This window comes from Amyelois transitella, chromosome 2 (assembly GCF_032362555.1).
Source record: "Amyelois transitella isolate CPQ chromosome 2, ilAmyTran1.1, whole genome shotgun sequence".
Lineage (NCBI taxonomy): Eukaryota > Metazoa > Arthropoda > Insecta > Lepidoptera > Pyralidae > Amyelois > Amyelois transitella.
Genome location: NC_083505.1, coordinates 5,259,788 through 5,282,998, shown reverse-complemented (window position 1 = coordinate 5,282,998; position 23,211 = coordinate 5,259,788). Strand labels below are relative to the sequence as shown.

At 36.6% G+C, this 23,211-nt stretch overlaps 1 protein-coding gene across 1 annotated transcript; it reads left to right on the top strand.

Moving 5' to 3' along the window:
- The first annotated feature begins 12,262 nt into the window (after window positions 1–12,262).
- Window positions 12,263–16,312, top strand: LOC106142998 (uncharacterized protein K02A2.6-like). Its single transcript, XM_013344957.1, has one exon. It carries the CDS (start codon window positions 12,263–12,265, stop codon window positions 16,310–16,312), a length of 4,050 nt encoding a protein of 1,349 aa, XP_013200411.1.
- Window positions 16,313–23,211: the final 6,899 nt, after the last annotated feature.

The window sequence follows — 23,211 nt, the reverse complement described above, 5'->3', positions numbered from 1 at the left end:
TTTCGTTATCTTTAAAATGTTTTGTAATATGAGCGGCATGAAAATAAATGAAATGAAATGTTTGAAAAAGGTTTATATGTGTAACGCAACTGAAAAGTAACTTAATTTATGTACCTACATGATAACCTTCCTGTTAAAAGTCGGTAAAATATACGTAACGTAACGTACAATTTGTGTTCGCTATAGCCCATTATAACAGACTGCAATTTTATGCACAATCGAGTTCTGAACGGTTCGCGGTATAAAATCGAACAGCACATTTATTTCAATTAAAAACGATATGACAATGCACTTGATGTCACGTCCGTGGCTCTCAGCTATATACCCAACAATAACTCATTTAAATAAGCATGTAATTCGTTAAATAACTGAATGTTTTTGTACGTTATTGTGAAACATTAATCGGTAATGCGTCTCTGTCAATGTATTCGTTATGAAACGCTTGGCGCGTTCTGCGGTTGTCGCTTTGCTGATATTAAACATTTTACAGCTAATTTTTGTCCACGATTATACAAATATGTTTTTTAATGTTGTTTGTAACTAATGTGGTATTTTAATTATAAAAAAAAATATGTTAATTGACGATATCGAATAAGAAGTCCATTTTTGAAAACGCCATAAAAATTTTAGCTACACTATCGAATAAATACAATACATTTAAGAGAACTTCCTTAATTTTATCTACCAAAATCTAGATTTAAACATAGGTAGCGTACTCGTAGGTTTGCATAATAGCCATTATAAGGGGTAGTTTATATTGAGCCTAGTCATAACATTATCGGGGCTCATATCTCGATATGAGCGGATGCTATACACTATGCGCAAGAATGGGTTCATTTTAGCGGCTTTATGTGAAACGTATGATAAAAGTATAACTTTTAGGTTTTGGTACAGTTTTTTCCAGATATAAAAATAATTAAATTCGAACAAAAAATGTTGTTATGCGTATTTAAAAAAAGAATCCAGTCTTATTATTTCACGACTGTATCGAAAATAGGCGACTTCATAAATGTATCCACCTAACAGCTACAAAATAGTTCAAAAAAGGAAACTACGGGAATTACAAAAATAGAATCTATTCGTAGCGGTTACTATGCAATCTGCTACGAAACTATGAAAGTGCTACGAGCACTCTACGAATGACACTTGTCTATGCCACTCTAATACTACGAGTAATGCAATAAATACTTCTACAAAGCAATATAGGACGTGTTGCAATGCAATATGCTGCATATATCAGACTTAAGTACAATTAGGGTCACAAGTGTTTGTATGGTGTAATATGATTCAATCATACAATTTTAGAATACTTGTTTAAATGATAAATAAGTATTCAAATTAACTTTGTTTTTTAGACTTTTGACAGGGATACCAATTACTAGGAAGAAATCTTGGAAGGTCCAGTCCATCTCTGTACACAAAATTCATCAAAATTGGTCTTCAATAGTTATCGAGATTTGCAAAACAAATAAAAATACACATCTTTTTTCTTACTATTAAAAAGTATGAATAAAGACTTAGTACAACATTAGACATCAGCAATTACGCAACCACTTCTAGGAAATACTAAATATAATTAAGTGAGGTGGGATAATCATTTACCAAACCGCAATAAAAATTTGATTAGATAATGGTTAAAAAATAAACATACTTATTTAACTAATATTCATCGATAATAATTATTGATTCGTCTGAAAAAATTGTTTAAATGGCCCGGATAATCTTAAAAAAAAATCGAATATCCTTTACTATAGCTATGTTTAAGTATTCCAAATATAAAAAAACTATCCCACATTTGCATCAAAGGGAAGGTAATTTTGTGTGGGTTCATAAAGAATTTCTTCTGTCTGTGACTGTACCATCTCATACGGATTCGAGTTACGCGCCGCAAGGAGACTTTAGTGTACCCGTGGGATCTCGGTACACCTGAACTGAGCACATTGATTTTACATGACCTTCTACATACTCACTTGCACCTTATCATCTTAAAAATAAAGCTGAAACTACGGCACATCGACAAACTCCGACGACGTAGGCAGTAAATGTGGCTTAAGAAAAACTATTTTGTGTTTTTATTCTGGTAGATCCTGACTTCATAAATTAGGCATGACGTGGAATGGCTGCAGTCAACTCTATGTCGTGTAAATAAATAAGAATTAGTGTCTACATTTTGAATAAAAGGAAGTTTAGTAAAAATCTATTTGTAGTTTTGTAAATTGCTCGTCTTAAAATATATTATATCTACAGTTAAAAATATGTTACATATGTGAAATAAAGACTAATAATACAGAAATAAAATTGCTAGCAAATTCGTTAAATAGCCCTAGTAATGCATGAAACGAATAGATTTACCTGCTAAATAATTATAGCCTTCCGCGGTTACATATGAGTTTGAGGCGGTTTCTTGCAAGGGTCCGTCCGGTACCCAGGGGTGAAGGGCTGAGGAAACTTTTGGGTCTTTATTTATTGTTATTGCCTCATTAGGGCACCTACCGAACGATATCCAACAAATTACAAATAAATACACTTGCCTACCACTTTCCGAGATTCCTTTAGTATACACAATAGTACTTAATCCTCATTGAATTGGCCAGAAAGCAGGGCAATTCGCGTTGTAAAATAAAACTGCAAAAAGTTTAGTCATAAATTCAGGTTCATAGTGGGATAATAAAACGTTCAACTCATAATACTATTATTTTATCGATGCACAAAGCTCGTATGTTAATACAGAACGGCGGGCGCATAGTTAGCTGTAACGAGGTAAGCGCTTTCAGTATTTTCAGGCAAAATAAATACCTACCCGATATATTGATCGACGATCCGACCGTAATCTGCTGATGTTTCATTAAACTAAAACACTGAACGCAAATTACGCGATTCAAAGGAGTGCAGGTATTTTCGACTTATTGAGCGCAAATTTTGAAGACCGCAACCCTTTGAATAGTCAATGTCGCGTACCCTTATCTAGCCACAGAAAGGCGACACCGCATTACCGGTATTATGCCACTACTCAGCGGCTGTGCATGGCTAACCGAAACTCTATTTTCGCGAGAGGGTTTACAGTTGGGAACCGTATGCATACAGTTTGAAGTACAGGGCATTTTCAAAGTGCAATTTATATTGTATTGGAAGTTAGAGCGGCGCGTTTACCCTGGCTGCACAATATTTTGTGTCGGAGCAATGTGCCGCGCGGCTGAGCCTCGTTCCGTGTCCTGTGTCGAACACCCTAATACTTTCTTATTTCTGTGGGAAAATGTAATAAGCATGAGTGGAATACACTCACCCTAACGTCATCTAAAGTTGAACAAAAGTGTCACAACTATACCTATAATCGACTTTCGATGCATACTTTCTCCTTCAACATAGAAATAAAAATATTTAAAATTAAATCTTTATTCTTGTTACTGGGAGATTAAATAACGAAGAACAGCTTGTTGATCCACAAAATAATACTTGTAATATTTCGACGTTTGATCCGTTTACTTCACCACTTGAAGGTCAGATATTACATTTCAAAGTTCTAAAGTAATTAAGTTCCTACTTATAAATTTCAAGGCGTGTTTGATTTTAAAAAACATTTATTAAGAACATATTCAATGACTGATATTTTTTTTTTAATTCAACCACATATATTTTTTCAGTACCTGTTTCATAAAATACTAGCACTGAAATACGCGTATCAAGTGACGAGTACTGTACCAGTTTGCATGTCACAGGTGTATTTTCTCTTCAGTCTGTATCGTTGTTCGGAAACCCGAGCCACGTTTAGCACTCCCTAGGGAACCTTGCTCCTATATCATTCCCGGCTATGTCCACCCTCGCAACATAATTATTATATGTATTTGCTTATACATATATATAAGACCCGCTTTCACCCGCGGATCTGCCTGCGCGTATTTAGCGTCACCTAAAAAGAATACGGGTTTTACGCAAATCCCCCGGGGACTGTAGATTTTACATACATACATATAATAGACATGATTATATGTATGTATATAAAAACTACAGTCCCTAGTAAATAGTGACAGGTAGCCCATTATCACCTAAAAGAAGAATCCCTAGTTTATTTTCCCTTGGTTGAATTTTACAATCTGCACAGAAGGAGTCGCAGCTGACACGTACTACGAGTACCATGTTTGTTACCTTGCTTCCAGTCCAGCATGGACGTTTTCACAAGATCAATGTGCTCCTAATTCATGGAAAAGAGGTGGAGTGGTGGAGATTTTTCCAAAGTGCTGACTACCTAGTAACTCTTGAATGCTCTCTTTATCCTTTACCCGAGGGTATAGAACTGGACGTGCTATTTCCAATGTCTGTATGTAATTGTACTAAATCCATGAAAATCGGACGTGTACCCGAGTAGTGTAGTCCATGTGGCCTGTATTTATTTACATATAATCAGGCCGCCGGTGATCGACGGTGGCGGCAAACAATCCATTACGGGCTATCCAGCCAACGACTGACTCCCACCCAGCCTATAGTGCAGGGGATGCATTGTAGTTCTACAAATACCTATTACTGTATTAATAACCAACAGAGTCAAGAATCGAAAAATAAGGTGCGTCATGTGATAAAGGCACAGTTCAAATCCCGCCTCGGACTATGTATCAATGAATATTTCGAAAATTATGTACATTAGTTTAAATACTAACCGATGTTGTTATGGTAAGAGAAACATTTTGAGGAAACCTGTATATTTATTTGCATCTGAATGGGTTACCATGAATTAATATGAGTTAAAAACTAAAATGAAGCGGAAATGCAGCCGGAGTATTTAGTACCTTGACACAAGAGCAACTCTTCAGATTAAGTAATAATTATTATTTAATGTTTTTTTTTTCAGATTACGTTTAGTTGTATTTAATTTTAATTTATTTTATTAATTTGTGTTAAATATCTATATGTAAATAAAAAAAACACAATAGTGAGTTCCATGAAGCCTTGCCCTAACATCCAGCAGGTTATGCATATAGTGCGACGATATGGATGGACGGCAAACACAGGAATTTAGACCAGTTTGCTGTCCCCCGATGTCAATATTGACCCGTATTGACTTTTTGATACAAACAGACGTATAGTACATTTCTTCACATACGGAAATTAAGCTAAACAATCTTGATAGACTTTTGGCTAAAAAAAAAGAAAAATACGTTTTAAAATTAATTTATGAGAAAACAATATGAAATAATAGAGATCATAATGAATTTCTTTTAATATCAATCGTACGTTACTTAAGATTTTTTTTTTAATCAATTTTGTTTTCGTTTATTTTTAATAATAGAATCTAAGCTTATGTTTACGTTATGTACAAAAGGCGGCCTTATCGCATTATGCAATTTTAGTATCTAAAGAAAAAAAAAAGTATACTTATGCTAAGTTAGTAGGTTAAAGTAGTGATGTTGCCCGCACTACGAGTATTAATATCGCCTTTGTTTGGTAATGAGCATGATTCCATTATCATAAAGAAGTGAATATTTTATGACCTGATTGACAAATGGTATCATATACCGAATACAAAAGTAATGGTCTTGTAATGTTGTAGTAGGTACTAATTCTTACGTCTATGTCTTTCATGATCTAATGTGGGCGAATGTCTTTCAAATTTGATAAGCAATAATGAACATCATTGTAGGATTAATTTGATTATAATTGTATAAAATTTAAAATGCGATAGAATATATGATATACCAGTAACATTATTCCCTAGCGATACCAGAATACAAAGCAGACCTCTGTGCTGTAATCCATTCAATGTATCACTATGCAACTCTTATCTTACCGCGTATAGCCACGCCAATCCGTTACCGATATTTAGGCAAAATACAAATTCCTTCCTAAACCATTCCAATACCGACGTTGCGGCATGGCTACTAAGCCGATTTTCGCGTTTTCACTCAACAACTTACAACATTTCAGTTCGTATAATCCGCCTGATATTGCAAGGCTCGTCGATGCATTCACCGGAATGCACGAAATTTTCTATAAGGATAAAAGCAAACAAGATATCCATCGGACCGATGTTGCAGGACCCAACTATATAACGGCAGATATTTTCCCGCGAACGACCGACAAATGGGAGTTTAAAAGCAATGAAACACTTTTATTTGCTCGTGTTAGCCGCTGGCCGATCAAGCCGACATTTCATAAAACATTGAGGCTTTCATCGGAAATATTTTTCAATGTTTGTTTATGAAATTTTGCCTTTTATTTCCGCTTAGTGCAGCTTGTAGACGGGTAATGTTGGAACTTTTTGGGCGTGTAATAGCAACAAAAGTGACCATAGGCTCCGGGAGTGGCGGTGCCGGTAAATGCAAAATGTTTCCGCTTTTGGCTAACTGTCAAACACAAAATATCTGTTTCAAAGAAAAATACTTCGTTGACTTGGGTGCCATCAATTATACAGAACTACAATGCTGATGTAATATACCTATGTATATATTTTAAATATCAATAATTTAAAAAAAATACACAGATCGTGTTTGCTCTTTTGGCTCGACGAGAATCAGTATTATGTTAAATGTTGACCTGACTTACATATAAGATTTTTGATAAGAGATGGAAAGACAGTGTGAAGCTACTTCGTTTTAAGTATAAATTCTCGTCCTGTAACATATTATTGATAATCCTAAATCACATACAAACAAGGGCGATATCTGTTAGTTACTGTAATTTTCACCTCAAGTTAGTTAATGTTTCCAAAACAACGGTTCTAACAGCAGGATACCTATTTGCGGCATAAACTTTAACGTGACACGGCCTATGCACGGTGCTGTTTTAAATGTTAATCGAGTTTAAAAACTCAATTTTAAGGAATGTTATACGCAGTTAATGTTAACATACAAGTTACTTGGGTGAAATATTTTCATTAAATCTTTTTTTTTAATACATTTATTAATCTTCGATACTATAAGGATTTTTTATTTTATTAGTTTTTTGTATTTTACTATAGTCGATAATTCCAAATCCGGATAAGCGTGGCCTCCGCCGAGTCTTACTTATCCAGTAGCGAAGAAAAAAACATAATGTGTGCTGGCTACTTCTCTTCCCGTGTTTTTAAAAGTCGATCAAGGAGATAATAAGCTTGGGATTCTTCTTTTAGGCAACGAGCCAGCAGTCTATCACTATCTCATTTCCATCTTTGACCCCCGCAGCTAAACCTGGCCTGTATTTTCGAGACTGCTGGCTTTGTCTACCTCGTAAGGAATAAAAACTTGATTCAATGTATTTATGTTTGCATGCAAATATCTAAGATTATAGACGTAAATATTTTACTATGCTATATTTTTGCTGGCACATTTTTATTTATAAACGCCTTTTCATATCAGATCATTCAAAACAGATTAAATAAAGCTCTTTTCGTGCGAGAAGCGGCGTCCGTGTTACGATTCACTTATAGGCTCAGTATTCACTTCGTCTTTTGTATAGAAATATACCTTTATTAATCATTTTATACTCAATAACTTTACTCCAACGGTTTCACGGTTTCTGCGTTTTCTGCCCTCTTCTCTTATTATATACATATACATATATCTCTCTCAGTCTTTAATCACAGCATACTAAATAGCATTCACAGCATTTTGGATGAAAAAATGTTATGGTCGGCTGGCTGCCAGCTAATAACGCGTAAACAGTAATAAGTATGACAATTTGAATTAAATTTTGCTATAATGTCATAAATATGTAACAAATTTAATTTTAAAAAAATACCATAAATACAGGAAAAATATATTTATCAAATATCATGGTTTTATAGAAGTATCTTTCAATTGGTTCAAAAACTAAAATTAGTTTACTTCGAGACCACTAAAGCAAAGAAGACAAGCAAAAAGAAAAGCAGTTGTAGGAAACCCGATTACACGACGACTTCGCAATCTAATGCCGGGGCCACGCTGTCGGGTCGCAGGTCGCGTCGACTACAAACTACAATTAACAGAACCGTAGACTATAACTCACTAGCACTGACGCACGCTATCGCCCGCCTCGTACCCACGACACTGAAAATGCTACTTTTAACCACCCACTATTCGCTGTTTGTAATTTAAATTTCGTATTAACATAGTTTATTGCAGATGGAGAACGTTTTGTTAATACGCATGTACTTTTGATTTATCTACTGTTTTGTATTCTAGCGCTGGACTAGATAATACAGTCGGTGACAAATTTTTACATACATAGCATTTACAATCGTATGCATCCATGCATTGCTTTGAAATAAACCATAGGTACGATTGCGTTACATACGCATAACTGAAATAATACAATGTTTTTTCGTCACAATGGTCCTTTTTTCTTATAGAATGGTATTGAAATTTTCATTATAACGTAAATGGCCTCTTTTGTGGCTCTCATTGCTATCGTGGAGCTATTTACGAAATTGGATTAAGCATATGTCTCATCCGTGTTCTCCGTCGGCACGTTATAACCAAAATAAAGAAATAGAGAGAGAAGCGTTGATAAACTTTGTGAATTGACTCTTTGCAAATAATATCGAATAATTATTTTTGAAGCCGCATGCTTCAGAGAGATTTCAACCCACGGCTGACTCTGGTCTGAGGCTAAAATCTACCGATTTTCCTTCCAAATAATTTCTTATATTATCAAGACTTTATATTATGTAAACTTCCTTGCACAATCTCGATATCTGAAAAGTCATTTAAATAAAAGAAATGATATGAATATACACTAAATAACATCTTGTGTTTTTGGAGTTAATTTTGTCAGATTAACCAAAATTAGATATCCACCCACGCCGTACCAATAACTACGTCATCTTTTATTACAATACCAACGTAAATATCATTCCGTATATTTACGATCGTCTTAAGAGAGACCTCATAAATCTAAATAAAGATAGAAACTCTTCTATCTTAAGAGATTTACACTTATCTTTTAATTAGCCAGCTATATAATCAGTATGTAGTGCTTTGTTACAGTGTTAATGTCAAGGATAATATTATTAAAATTATAATAGATGTGGGACAAGGCTAATATCTTACAATAATGATTGATAATTCAATGATAAAAATTATTGGCTTCTCGTAAAACATACCTGGCTAATTAACATTAATTTAAGATATCTATATTTTCGTGTCACGAAAAGTCGTGACATTATTATTTTTGTTTTAACTTTAATAATTCAAGCGTTTTAATCTATTAAATCTTAATCCAGGGTTTCGAGATTGTTGGCCCTCTTACCCCGAAAGGGATACGTGATTAATTAAGTTATTTTTGTAATAATTTATGTGCAATAAAGAGTATTCATTCTGTCTTTATGTATGTTGTATGTACGAGTAAAGCGCGGCATATTTCAAATATTAAGTGAGCAATCGCCGCCTTATTTAGTTTCCTCCACCTGAATAGTTCCAGGAAGAACGCAATTAATTCTCTCGGCATAGTCACGAAAATTTTTCATTTTAATTAAAGCCCGCCGGATCGCTAGCTAATTAACCCATTAAAATACAGACTCTCCTTTCATTTTATCTTTTTTCTCTGTGCGTTCACTTTCTTGCGATTTTCCGAAAAAAAATATGGAAAGACCCAATGGTGGCGACGGGCGAAAAAAGTAAAAGCGGTGAAGCTCATTACGTGAAATCTTGAGTTTCTGTATCTTGATGTGACGAATTATAAAAGAATATTATAAAAGGAGAATCTCAAGTTTATTACTATCCCTTTGTGGCCTTTTACAACATTAATGGGAAAGAAATGGAGTGTTCCTATTCTAAAATGCCAAGAACTAAACGAAACTTACATACTCGTATATATTATATAATTACACATATTTATTACATTTGTTACACATAAGTAGTTGGCCTTAAACATTTACGATTGATAACCTAAAAAAGTAAGGCAACTAGACGTGTGAACATGATTAAAGCTCAGTTATATTTTTAAAAATAACTTGGGCAAATTTTATACATGTTGACCATTCTGTCAAAATTTGTCCATGGTGGGCGCACAAAGAGATTCAAAGATACGTTGGCAAAGGATGACAAGAAAACCAAATCCCTTGTTCGAATAATAATTAAAATCTTTATTAAAAAATTAACAAAACAATCCTCGGTAGATTGCCAGCTAAAATATATTTAACTAATTAATTTCAAACCCGTTTCACCTAACTGTATAAGCGATTGCAAAATGTAATTAAATAAATTAAATTTCTTCACGAACAAAGTAGGTAGAGTTGCTCATCAAAATAAGAAATTTGGCGGAACGTCGACAGTTAATTAAGCCATTAAAATTTTTCATCGCTTTAAATTATTATTTTCTGAGGAGAATGAGATGAAAGATTTTAAATTTTCTATTATAATATTGAGAAAAATTACCTTCGATTAAAAAAATAACTAAGTTCAATTAAGAAAATTTCTTCTATATTATATTCACCTTTCTGGCAGGTTAGTTAATTGTCTGCAATGTGTTGTCTAGTATATCTGCAATCATCATAGTTACGAGTATGCGCTATGTTAAAACAATGAAAAAAGTGCAGCCTCAATTTCAATCACGATAAGCCATATAAAACCTCTCCTCTTAATGACACAATGTTCATACTTTGTCTGTTTGCACATTGATAAAAATCATGAAAGGGGCTCGTTCACAATGCGAGCAGAAACTTGTTGCGGGCATAAAAGAGCGCGACGAAACTCGGAGACAAAGGACACATGTCAGACGAGGAACGTAAGGCCGAGCACACAAAGCGAGTAGTACAGTCAACAAGACAAGCGGTAAAGCCGCGATCATCTGAATGACGAAGCAATTACGTGCATTCAGCCCGGAGCGCAGTCAGCCGAGGCAAGTGGTGAGATTGGTTTCAATAAAAGCGCAATCCCTCCCCCATGTTTTTCTTTCATCACTCAACTTTGAATGGTGTTATTCAGTACGGCATCACCCTGTTCGCGTATTGGCTGAATAATGAGTAATTAATGAACGCTTCGTTTTGTTTCAGGTAATTTTCCAAATTAATCGTTGTGGAAGTTTCGACAAATTGACAGAAGTAATTTGATTTGCCTTTGCTATTAAAATGTGATTTAATATGTCGCCTTTGTGTTGTAATTATGCGTCTTATCCAAATATTTGTAGGATGGATTGAGAAAAATATATTGTGACATAAAAAAAGTGATCGTTCGGAATTCAGCCACAGGCCATTAACAAAGCAATTCATGCTGGTTTACGCCGCCGCTAAAAATTCATTGGGGCGTAAATTAGAGTGAAACAAGCAGCATAAACCCGTCCGGGGCACGTGCCGATGCCGGCTACAGAAGAAATGCTCGCATCCGACAAACGGATCATTAAAGTCTGCTCTAAATGTGCCCGCGGCTGCGCTGATTAATCATCGCGCTGTGATTAATTAGTGGCTCGTGAAAAAACCCGATGAAAAGCTCATCGATCCCCCGTTCTGCACCCACCCTTAGACAAGATTAAAAACAAAAAGTCTATACGAGATAGTAATCTGCGGTGAAGCGCAACTGACCCTTCCACTTTTTATGCGTCAAGAAATTTACTTCTTAATTTTGTCATTCGAACATTTCGTTATCTTTCAAGTTTTACATAATAATTGCATTGACTCTGAAAGTAATGTTTGATTTTATTAATCTCAGTAGATGAGATACTCGTCTTTAAGCAGGCCAAACTCATAGTTATTACATTCATCGCCAGGATGAAAGTACTCAGTTCAGTTTGTAATAAAACAACTATTAACAACTTCACGATCTTAAATTGAAAATTTCACAAAAATTCTGTTCGAACATTTGTTTTCTATTTGGCACCCAATTCATAACGCGTGAAGCCAACTAGAAAATTTCAGATGACAAATTCAAAAATCCCGAGCCAAAACGCAAACCTGACTATCTATAGGGTAACATGCTAGAAAAACATTCTAGGCAAACAAGTAACGCGTCACGGAGATGTACTCTAACTGATTGGCCCATTCATTGAAGTCATCTGATGAACGGCCGACAGCCGCGATTTATATCCAAATAAGCTATTCCTCATATTACAAGGGGAGATTTAAATAGCCTACATTGAACTTTATGACTAGAGATTACATTCTGAATAATGAAGAAGATTGGTGAATGTTGTGATTATTATTGGTGCATGTCATTTATTTGTGGGTATTGTATAAACAAATTGGTCTTGGTTCAACCTGCCTTTCAATTACGACATGGTGTCAGGTGTCGTCTAAAATAATTAATTTTCGGTATAAAAAGTCGACTTTAAGCTAAAATTAAGTGTTCGTACGTAGAAAAAGTGATAGTGTTTTATTATTACTATGGAACACGCGCGTCCGCCATCGGAATTATGCCTAGAGGGCGGGCCGGCAAACCGCGCTGACGCGTGGCGAAAATGGTACAAGCAGTTTTTGGTGTTCCTGAAGGCCTCGGGAGTCTATAAAGAACCGACAGATGTACAAGCCAGTCTCCTCATTAACCTGATAGGCTCAGAAGGTTACGACGTATATACTACGTTTAAATTCGAAAAGGAGACTGATCGGGAGAATTTCGACAAGTTGGTCAGCAAATTTAATGAGCATTTCGGTACGAAACAAAATACTACCATGGCTCGTTTCAAATTTTTTACAAGAAATCAAGAAAATGGTGAATCTGTCGATGAGTACGTCACAGCATTGAAAATACTTTCGCAGCATTGTGAATTCGAGCATCTCGAAGAAGGTCTGATACGCGATCGTGTTGTTTGCGGGGTCACCGATGGAAAAATACGTGATCGATTACTGAGAGCTGAGGATCTGACCCTCGCACGAGCTGTGAAGATTTGTCAAGCTAGTGAGATGTCTACAGAGGAAAAACGGCAGATAGAAGGAACCAAGGCGGTAACCGACGGGGGCGCGTCGTCGGCAGCCGTGGACGTGGTGTACGGCGGCGCAGGCGGACCGTCGCGAGCGGCGCGTGGCGGCTGGGGCCGGCCGCGGCCGCGGGGCCAGCTCCGTGCGGCCGGCGCTCGGGGAGCGGCCACTGCAGGCGGCCGACGCGGGGCAGCTTCTAGGAGTGCGTGTCGGGCTTGCATGAAGGATCAGTGTGACGGAGACTATAAGTGTGCGGCTAGAAATGCTCAATGTTTTTGGTGCAGTGAACGGGGACATTTTAAAAGTGCATGTCCTAAGTTAAAGAGCAGAGTATACCAAATTGAGGAAGAGTTATCAACTGACGATTCAGATTTGTACTACGTCTCCACGGTCGACAATTTCGGTGACGGTATGGACAGCCACAAATGGTATGAGACTTTATTTTTATATGGTAGTGATTTAAAAGAAAGATTTAAGCTAGATACTGGTTCGGATTTAAATGTAATGTCCTTGAAAACATATTGTAAATTGGGTTTGAACTTATCAGAGTTAACATCAGATAATACGAGAGCTTTATCGTTTTGTGGCAATTTTATTCCTATTGTTGGATCATGTTACATCAATTGGTTTTATAAAAATAAAGTGTATAAATTACGTTTCATAATTTCTGAACACGACTGTCAAAATGTGCTGGGCAAATTTTCTTGTGAACAACTAGGCTTAATAAAACGTTTATATTCAATAGATATTAACCAGTATGATGATATTTTCAAAGGTTTGGGAAAGTTGCCTGGCAAATACAAAATAGTAACAATTCCGGGCGCGCAGCCGTCAGTCTGTCCCGTTAGAAAAATACCCGTGGGCGTACGAGATAAGTTACGAATCGAATTAGATCGAATGGAAAATCTAGGCGTTATTAGAAGAGTGACGCACCCGACCCCGTGGGTGAATGCAATCGTAGTGGCGGCGAAAAAAGATGGCAGCATTCGAGTGTGCCTCGACCCGCGGCCGCTTAATAGGGCCGTGCGACGCGCACACTACCCGTTGCCGACGCTCACTGATATCGCGACTAAATTAGAAGGAGCTAGGTATTTTAGTAAATTAGACGCTCGATCTGGATTTTGGATGGTTCAGTTAGATGATGATAGCGCTGATTTATGTACGTTTGGAACACCATATGGCAGATACCAGTATCTACGTTTACCTTATGGTATAAACTGTGCATCTGAAGTTTTTCATCAAAAAATACGTCAAATATTAGAGGGCTTAGAGGGCGTAGATTCATTTGTTGATGATGTCATAGTTTGGGGGTCTTCAATTTCAGAACATGACGAGAGGCTTAAGCTTTTATTAAATAGGGCACGTGATGCTGGTATTAAATTTAATAAAGAAAAATGTGAATTTTGTGTTCAAACGGTAACTTACCTTGGACATACCTTTAGCTCCAAAGGTATGCAAATAGATGAAAGTAAACTTAAGGCAATTCGTGACATGCCGAATCCGCAAGACAGGAGTTCATTAGAGCGTTTTTTGGGCATGGTAAATTATTTATCAAAATTTATACCACATTATTCAGAGATAGCGGCTCCTCTACGTATCCTTTTGAAAAAAGACTCTGTATGGAATTGGGACGAAGTACATGAAGCGACCGTGCGGCGTTTAAAAGAGTCAGTGTGCGCCGCGCCTGTACTGGCTTTGTATTCTGCGCGCGAGCCGGTGCTGTTATCAGTAGACGCGAGCTCTCGCGCGCTCGGCGCAGTGCTCATGCAGGGCGGCCGGCCGGTCGAGTATGCGTCATCCACACTCACCGACACGCAATGCAGGTATGCTCAAATTGAAAAAGAGCTGTTGGCGATCGTGTTTGCGCTCGAACGATTTCACCAATATGTTTATGGCCGTAAAGATGTCACAGTGGAGACGGATCACAAGCCATTGGAAACGCTATTTCATAAGGCGTTGGATTCCGTTCCAGCCAGACTGCAGCGCATGATGTTACGTATACAGGGATACGATTTCAAGGTTACGTATAAACCTGGAAAATATATGTTCGTTGCAGACACCCTTTCGAGGGCACCTTTACCTGAACAGTTACAACAAAAAGTAAGTGATGAAATTTCGGAGCAATCATGTTTTCTTATAGAAAATGTTAGGTTTAGTGACAGTAAATTGAGTATGATAAAGGAGCATACAATGAAAGATGAAGAATGTCAGTTAATTATAAGATATATAAAAAATGGCTGGCCAAATTATAAGTATGAAGTGGATGAAAGAGTAAAAGAGCAGTGGTCGTATAAGGAAAGTTTTGAATATGTCGATGGTATAATATTTAAAGATAATTTGGTTTATATTCCATTTAAGTTAAGGTACGAAATGGTAAAGCGAGTTCACGATGGGCATATGGGTATAGATAGATGCAAACGGCATGCGCGGGATGTGATGTTCTGGCCAGGGATGTCTCGAGACATCGAGAGTGCAGTACGCCGCTGTGCGACGTGCGCCGAGAGGGTGGCGCGGCCCGCGCGGGAACCGCTCTTGCCACATCCTATCCCGAGCCTGCCGTGGGCTAAAATAGGCTCGGACATATTTCAGAACGGTAACAAGTATTTTTTAATCTTAGTCGACTATTTTTCGAATTATATCGAAGTTTGTCCACTGCTGAACATTACTAGCAAGACAGTCATAACAGCGATGAAGGATCAATTTGCAAGGCACGGCATCCCACAGGAACTGATAACTGATAATGGGCCAGCGTATGCCTCGAAGGAATTTGCTACATTTAGTAAGCAATGGGGGTTCAAACATGTTACGAGTTCGCCGAAATATCCGGTATCAAATGGACGAAGTGAGAAGGCAGTACACATAGTTAAAAATATGTTAACCAAATCTTTGTCATCTGGTTCTGATTTCTATTTAGGGTTGCTAAACCTTAGAACAACTCCCAGGGATGGAATTAGCTCACCATCTCAGTTACTTATGGGACGCAGGCTTAATTCCAGGCTCCCATCTCACGACTGTAAACTGCAACCCAGCCGTGACAACCGTGACGATTATAAGGCTATCACAAGCAAGCAAGCCCGCGACAAACAGCACTATGATAAACGAGCACGAGCGTTGCCGGAGCTGCGGGCTGGGCAACGTGTGGTGATGGTGGACGCCGGAGACAGGAAGCACGCGCGCGTCCAGGCGCGGGCGCCACAACCACGCTCCTACTTCGTAATAGACTCAACAGGAAAGCGGTACAGAAGAAATAGACGCCATTTAATTAATGTGGAGGCAGCTCTTTCTTCTCCATCCCAATATACGCCCGAGGAGCAAGAACATTACGAGGAAGAGGATTGGTCCATGGCCGAAAGTGAGGACAACGCAGATGATCCTACGTTTGTTTTAACCAGCGGGGATGGGTCGCGTCTCTCTGAGGACTCCCGGGGTGATATTTTGAAAGGCCGGTTAGATCGCGCGCGCAGACCGGCGGCTGAGGCGGCCCGCACTATTATTGCCAAACTAAATAGGGAAAAATAAATCATAATGCAATCTGAGCTTAAAATTAGAATTGTATAAAATTGGTATAAAAGATTGTACTATGTTACTTCACCCAAGCTGTTATTGTTAATTGTCCGACTTCATAAAATTAAATGTATGTAAGTATTTTTATTTTTGTATGTATGTTCACCAATTTTCTTAGTCATTTTTTTTTCCAAATTTTCGATTAATATATTTTTGTTTAAAAGGGCTTATATATATCAGCGGTGATCCCATAAAAATTACAATGATAAGATTAGCCTTTATAAAAAACTGTAAAAATATACATTAATCTAGATATATAATATATATATATTAAGGTATGTAGTATTGAAGTCGGTTATATGTTTATTTTTCTTGTTTTTTTTTTTCTCTATGTATATTATTGTTTAAGTTGCTGACTCATAACATAACAAATTATTTTAATTTTTTTTTTCTGTTAATTTTTTTTTTGTGAGGGAAAGATGTTGTGATTATTATTGGTGCATGTCATTTATTTGTGGGTATTGTATAAACAAATTGGTCTTGGTTCAACCTGCCTTTCAATTACGACAGTGAATATGGATGAAGCAAAAGAAGGATATAAAAATCAAGGCAAGTAAAAACTTGAATGAAAAAACTGTAAACAATTCTTATACAAATAAACCTAAAAACTTCTTTTAAACAAGTCATTTTATAAGGACAACAAATACATTGAACTAGCCCAAATACAATCTTCTCTATGCATAATTTGAATAACTCAATTACTCAAAAGCTTTTTTAAAATATTTCAGAAGGAGTTTGGGACATGAGTCATTGTCGCGAATTTAATACGATAAGTGCATTTTATGAGCGAAGTTTTAAATGCGTTCAAATTGATTACACAGATTGGATGACTCACAATAACAGTTTTAGTGCGCAGCTATTTGGGGGGACATTTTTCTCATAAAATGATTAAATAAAAGAGTAAATTGCAAATTTGCTTTTACAACTTATTTGAGTAGGTGCTAGGGATGAATACTCACTAATGGGTATATCGATCACACATTCCACATCATATTTATCAAACCCTCTATTTCTCAATTCCCGATTACATATTTAGCTGCTAAGAATAAAGCGGATTTTATAGAAAATCAGCTCATCGTGGTGAGTTTAAGTAAGTATAAGTGGACTAAGCTTACATTTTTCACCGCCTGTTTATATTAATATAACCTTACATCTGACGTTAGTCCGGTTTGCGGTCTCAGCTCTCTGGAGAAGAGCCTGGAGAAGAGTCTGGAGAAGAGCCAAAAATGGTCATCATACATTATTGTGCCGTATGGTTCACGGCACCAACAGAGAAAAGTATAGGACCACTCCATCTCTTGCCCCTTTCTTAAGGGCGAAATAAGCTTATAAACGTGGGATAATTCTTTTAGGCGATAGAATAGCAATCTGTGACTATTGAAATCTCAACTCTATCATAAGTCAAACAGCTGACGTGGCTCTGTCTACCCCGCAAGAGATAAAGACGTTATTATATGTAGGTATGTATGTTCGAACATACATATTATAACGGTTTTATCGATTACAGGGTAGACAGAGCCAACATTCTCACAAATCAAAATCAGCTGTGTGGCTCAATGATACCCTGTCGCCTAATGAGAATGCCGAGATTATAAACCTATTCCTTAATCGCATTTACGACATCCATTGGAAAGAGATAGAGTGGTCATATTCTAAAGTGTCGGGAACCACATGGCATAATTGTTCAAAATGCAAAATAAATCTTCATTATGCAATGCATGCTTTATCATGCTCCGATATATCAAAGATCATCAGCCAGTTTATTGACACATGATTATCTATTAGTGGCAACTAAAACTATTGGTCAAAAAAGTCTCTGGAGGCCTCCATTGTAATTATAGGCAAAATGAGGTCGCTGGTCGTGAACCTTTCTAGACCGACTCGTAATTATAATAATTGCAAAACTTTTCCATTACAGCAAAGATACATTCGTTTGCTTGTACAAAGAACGTTATCTTTTATGTTTAATTAAGTTTAATGCCGAGCTTTTATTTAATTATTAAGAGTAGAAAATATCCAAAATTTACCATACAATTATAATGTTAATTAATTCGTACAATCGGAGAGTTGTTAGAACATTATACCTAACTAAACTTAGAACCTGCTTAATATTAATCGCGCCAAAACAAATTTTAAAACAATAAACAGAGCAACAAAATACGAATTCCAAATATGAAAATATAGTACCTACAAAAGCAGAAAATATAAGCAGCGGGTCAACGAGGCCATGAAATACAAGATTCCTAGTTCAAACTTTACGAGTGTTTCATAATCCGGTGTGGAAACGTAAAATTTGGAGTTCCGTGCCGACGCAGCAATGGGTCTACTGTAAAATATTCCAAGGGAGCAAGTGAGGTATAAAATGTAAGAGGCTACTCTGTGTTTACAGCGGACATGGCGTGGGTTGGGACCTCTCCGCGCGTATCGGCACCCTGGGGAGGCCGGCGTGTTCGGGGCCCACTATAAAACGACGCCCATATACACTTCGCGTTGTATGAGAAAAATCCTTTGTTACATTGATACACTTATGCCATTATGTAGGGTAAGTTTTTGTGTACTTTTATCATGTTACAGGGCTATGGTACGGTCGCTTTTATTTGTATGGGAGCATGTTGTTAAAATTGGCGCGTTATTGAAATATAATGTGTGCGGAAAGTAGACTAAGGAATAGTCTTATAAACTGGGATTCCTTTTGTAGTCGATGGGCTAGCAATCTGTCACTATTGGAATCTCAATCCCATCGTAAAGTCATGCCGGTTGAAAGTGGGCTTCCAGTCTTTCAAGACTGTTGGCTCTGTCTACTACACATATAAATGTATATGTATGTATAAATATTATATTCTTACACCGTAAATTAAGTAAAAGTCATTCGACTATTTTCAAATTTAGCTAATGTGCAATTTAATAATAATTAATTGACCTCATTACCAAAGATAAAACTTAATATTAATATAACAAAAGGTAAATTAAAAGCCCGACACATCTGGTCCTGACCTTTGACAACATGCCACTCATAATTAAACACCCTATTGTCATAAATTAAGTTAAACTACTTGTCTTTACATCTTAACCCAAAGTACTTAATCCAAATTCAATAGAGGGAATGTGGATATTACGCTTCATGTTTACCCAAGCACAAATCTTTAGATGACTTTCCATTTAAGTTTGTTGGATTGTGCTCTGCCGTAGGTCTCAACTCTGACGGCGACAACTTTGTTTCATTGTAATTCCTCGCTGAAACACAATGATTTCATGTTCAATGTTATCTTCTGGTTATTTCCAACAATACCAAAATGGTCCAAATTTTGCTTAGGGTGATGTTGTTTTGTAAGCCAAACGAAAACTTAGTTCTGTTTATTTAAAAAGCGTAAAAACATTTTGAGACAAAACCGACTAATCCAATTATTATGACACAAAATTCAGTCTCAAATAAGACAATGTGTTTGTTACACAAGAATCTTATTTAAATTTTGTGTAGTAAATATAATAATAAATCTTATTTAAAAATACATTTACTTACATCAGATTTAGTTCGAGCCAATTGCATAAGTAAATCCTAAGCGACATCGCTAAATTTTAACGAAGTTCGTTCAGCCATTTGGGTTAATGTTGTGAAATCTGTAATCAGTTTCTTTCATATGCACCTATCAATTCCAAATATCATAAGCATTACAAACCAACACCTTCAAAACAAATGTTAACTAACGTGCGCAAATCACCCCGCACGGGTGTGACCTCACCCCTGACCCCACAGTGTTGACACTCGGATCCGCGAAATTAACCAGAAAATATAACGCGCCGCTTCTTAGCTACAAAATGTACATAATTAGAAAAGTTTTTGCGCTCACCCCGCCGCCCGTCGCTGTCACCGACTGACACGGCGCCCTATGTCCGGATTATAATTTTACTGAACAAATTATTTACAAATTGTGTTTCTTGCTGACAGTACTTTTTACTCTTCTACTCGTGTTTTTCTTTGTTAAAAATTCAGAGACAATATATTTTATTTCTGTAGATTGCGGCTTGAAAATGAATAAACCAACACACAGTCTACCTAAATATTCCCGTTATGAAACTCTTACAAAATTAAACTAGGTGTCCTGGTATTCTAGATTATATGACGTACATTTGCGATGACATTGTATTAGAATATAGTATGTGTATCGTTAGATAATTAAAATACATACCCCAAAAACATACTTAGATACACACATAGTTAAAACAATTGAGTATTGATAGTTTGGACACCTATGTAAACGCAGAATTCAATATCCTGACTCCATCCAGAAATAAACAGACTTTTTCTACCACAATCGCCAGCACAACTTTACTTACATGAAAGTTTTCGTATGTTAGGTCTGGCCGCCGACCGCCCCGTCACATAACGTCTCGTTACACGCTACTCTCTTAATCTAAACAAGACAGCTGACTTCCTCTCGGTCTACATTTTAAGCTGAAATAATGGTCTGCTTTCTACTATTTTCTACGTAAATTGGTCAAAAATCCAGATTCTAATAAGTCGGAATTTCGTGAGGTTAACTACTGTGCTATTAATTAATCCTATTTGCACGAGATCATCACTTCTACTAACAAGCTAAGAACTGATTAAAAATAATCTTCAATCTAGATTAATGTTGATAATTTAAAGCAGAAGATACTACTACTACTGTATTGTGAAAATGTTGATTGATAATCAGAACAGATTTTCTGAAATTTGTCATTTTTAAACTCTTAATGAAATTGGGACTCGTACAACAAAATTCTATTTTCATTTTTAAAACCTGTCTAAAACGGTGTCTATCTAGGCATGGAATGGCCGTAGTTAGAGAGCGTATTATAAAAATACCTAATTGTCGTTTTTGGCACGGCGTCGTCGCGTCATCGCCGAGTAAGGAACCCACCAAATGAGTGTAATTACCAAAGTTTTTATTACTAAATGTGAGCCAAACCGAATTGTACAATCGTGTTCTCTATTTTGGCGACGAGACGCTTCTTGTTTTAAGTAACATCGTTTTCATTTGCTCGATCTTTAGCAAAGTTTAGAGGTCTTTGGAAGCTCTTAAGAAAACTGAGTGAAATACAGTTTGCTAATAATGAGGACTATTGGCAAAAAGTAAGATGTTGTAATACTTTTGTTCGTGAACTAATTTTCAAACGTCATTAGCATTATGCACGTACCATTTGAAGTTCAATTAATCGATAAGATCCCTACTCTACGTTAATACGATAAAATTGAAAATTTTCATCGAGACCAGATCTATATCGATGCCGGGAAAGGGGTCAGAGTGCAGCACAATGAGCCGATTAGTTCTTAACGAACCCGCGCCATTCGGGACGAGAAATAAACGGGAGCAAGAAAGCGCGCTCCACACCCACGGGAAAATTTGCGTTCGTATTACTTATTTCATTTTCTTTATGCTGGTTCCTTGGTGAAATTGAGATGTAAGATTTTTTTTAGTCTGGATATTATTTTTGATCCGTGTGTTTGGCAACCATAGGCACCAAATTTAAATCTTTTATATTATTAGTCTCGGTTACATCTTCTTACTGCTTACCTAGTATTTATATACATTCAATTACAATAAGAACAGCATTTTTAATATAGAAAACCCGCTCATATATCAAATAGCTCTCAAAGCTAAACTTGTCCAGACCGACTATTATCATTAATCTCCAAAGTCGTTTGATATGTATTTATAAACCTAAAATCCAATCTGACACTGTGTACTTAATTATGATCCAAAATAGTGAAAGTATCGATCTAACCTACCCATAATACAAAAGAAGAACCCAGCTTCCCCAAGCGCTAATCGAGCTGAAGGAAAAACATCGAAGTGCGCTTTATACCGACAGAAAATACACATCGGTGCTTAGCACGTTTAAATCTGTAAATTGGAACGATTTTCTTCGAAAGGCATTAACGAAGCGTGGTCGAGGTCAATGCAGCTCTGTGGAACTATTGAAAACGATACCCCAGACATTAGACCGAATGCAAGAATGCCACTTACTTGCAACGCTCTTTCCTAGAAAACAACATTGTTATTTGAATGCCAGACCGCTTTAAATGGTTTATGTTTTTAATCGTTTGTGCAATAATTGCAAGCGTTATTTTAATCAGCTCCTTGATTTGAAGAAGTGGTATTAGACAGAGTATTTCTTCAGAAAAATATCAGATCCCTTTCTTTGATAGTCGTAAGAAGCAACTAGGTGAAAGCTAACTAACAATAAATATGTTTCTAATTTATTAAATCTTGGCAATGCAAAATAAAATCATTGGTACATGACAGCAGAATGATTCGAACCTATGCTGCTTTGTTTCTTGGATAGTTTAAACACTCTACCACCGCCGCTACAAAACGGCCATAATATATATTTAAATGTACTTACGACTTTTTCGAAATCAAAGGCCCAGAATGCAAAATTGTAAAAGAAAGAGAAAGTAGAAAAAGAGACATACGATCCAGAAAAGGTATCAACTTGTCCGGAGGCAACATGCAATCGATCCTAAAGAAATATTGTCAATATAAGAATAAAAATTAGAACTTGTTGAACCGAGTTACTAAAGCTACTATGTAAGTAATTAAAGTTAAAAAGACCTTGATAAAATTATAAGTAAGGACGAACATATGCTAACTACCTCAATAGTCTAACATTCTAAGTACTCATTTCCCAACACTATACGTATCAAAAGTTAGTCTGGCGAGACTCTTATCGGCATTATTTACGAAAACAACTGCAATAACAACGCAATATCGATAATATGGTTCATTTAGAGATGCAAATGTCCCAGACGCCATCCCACTTCTGATATTGCTCATGATACACCCCCACCCCCCGCAACTTACCTCGCCAAT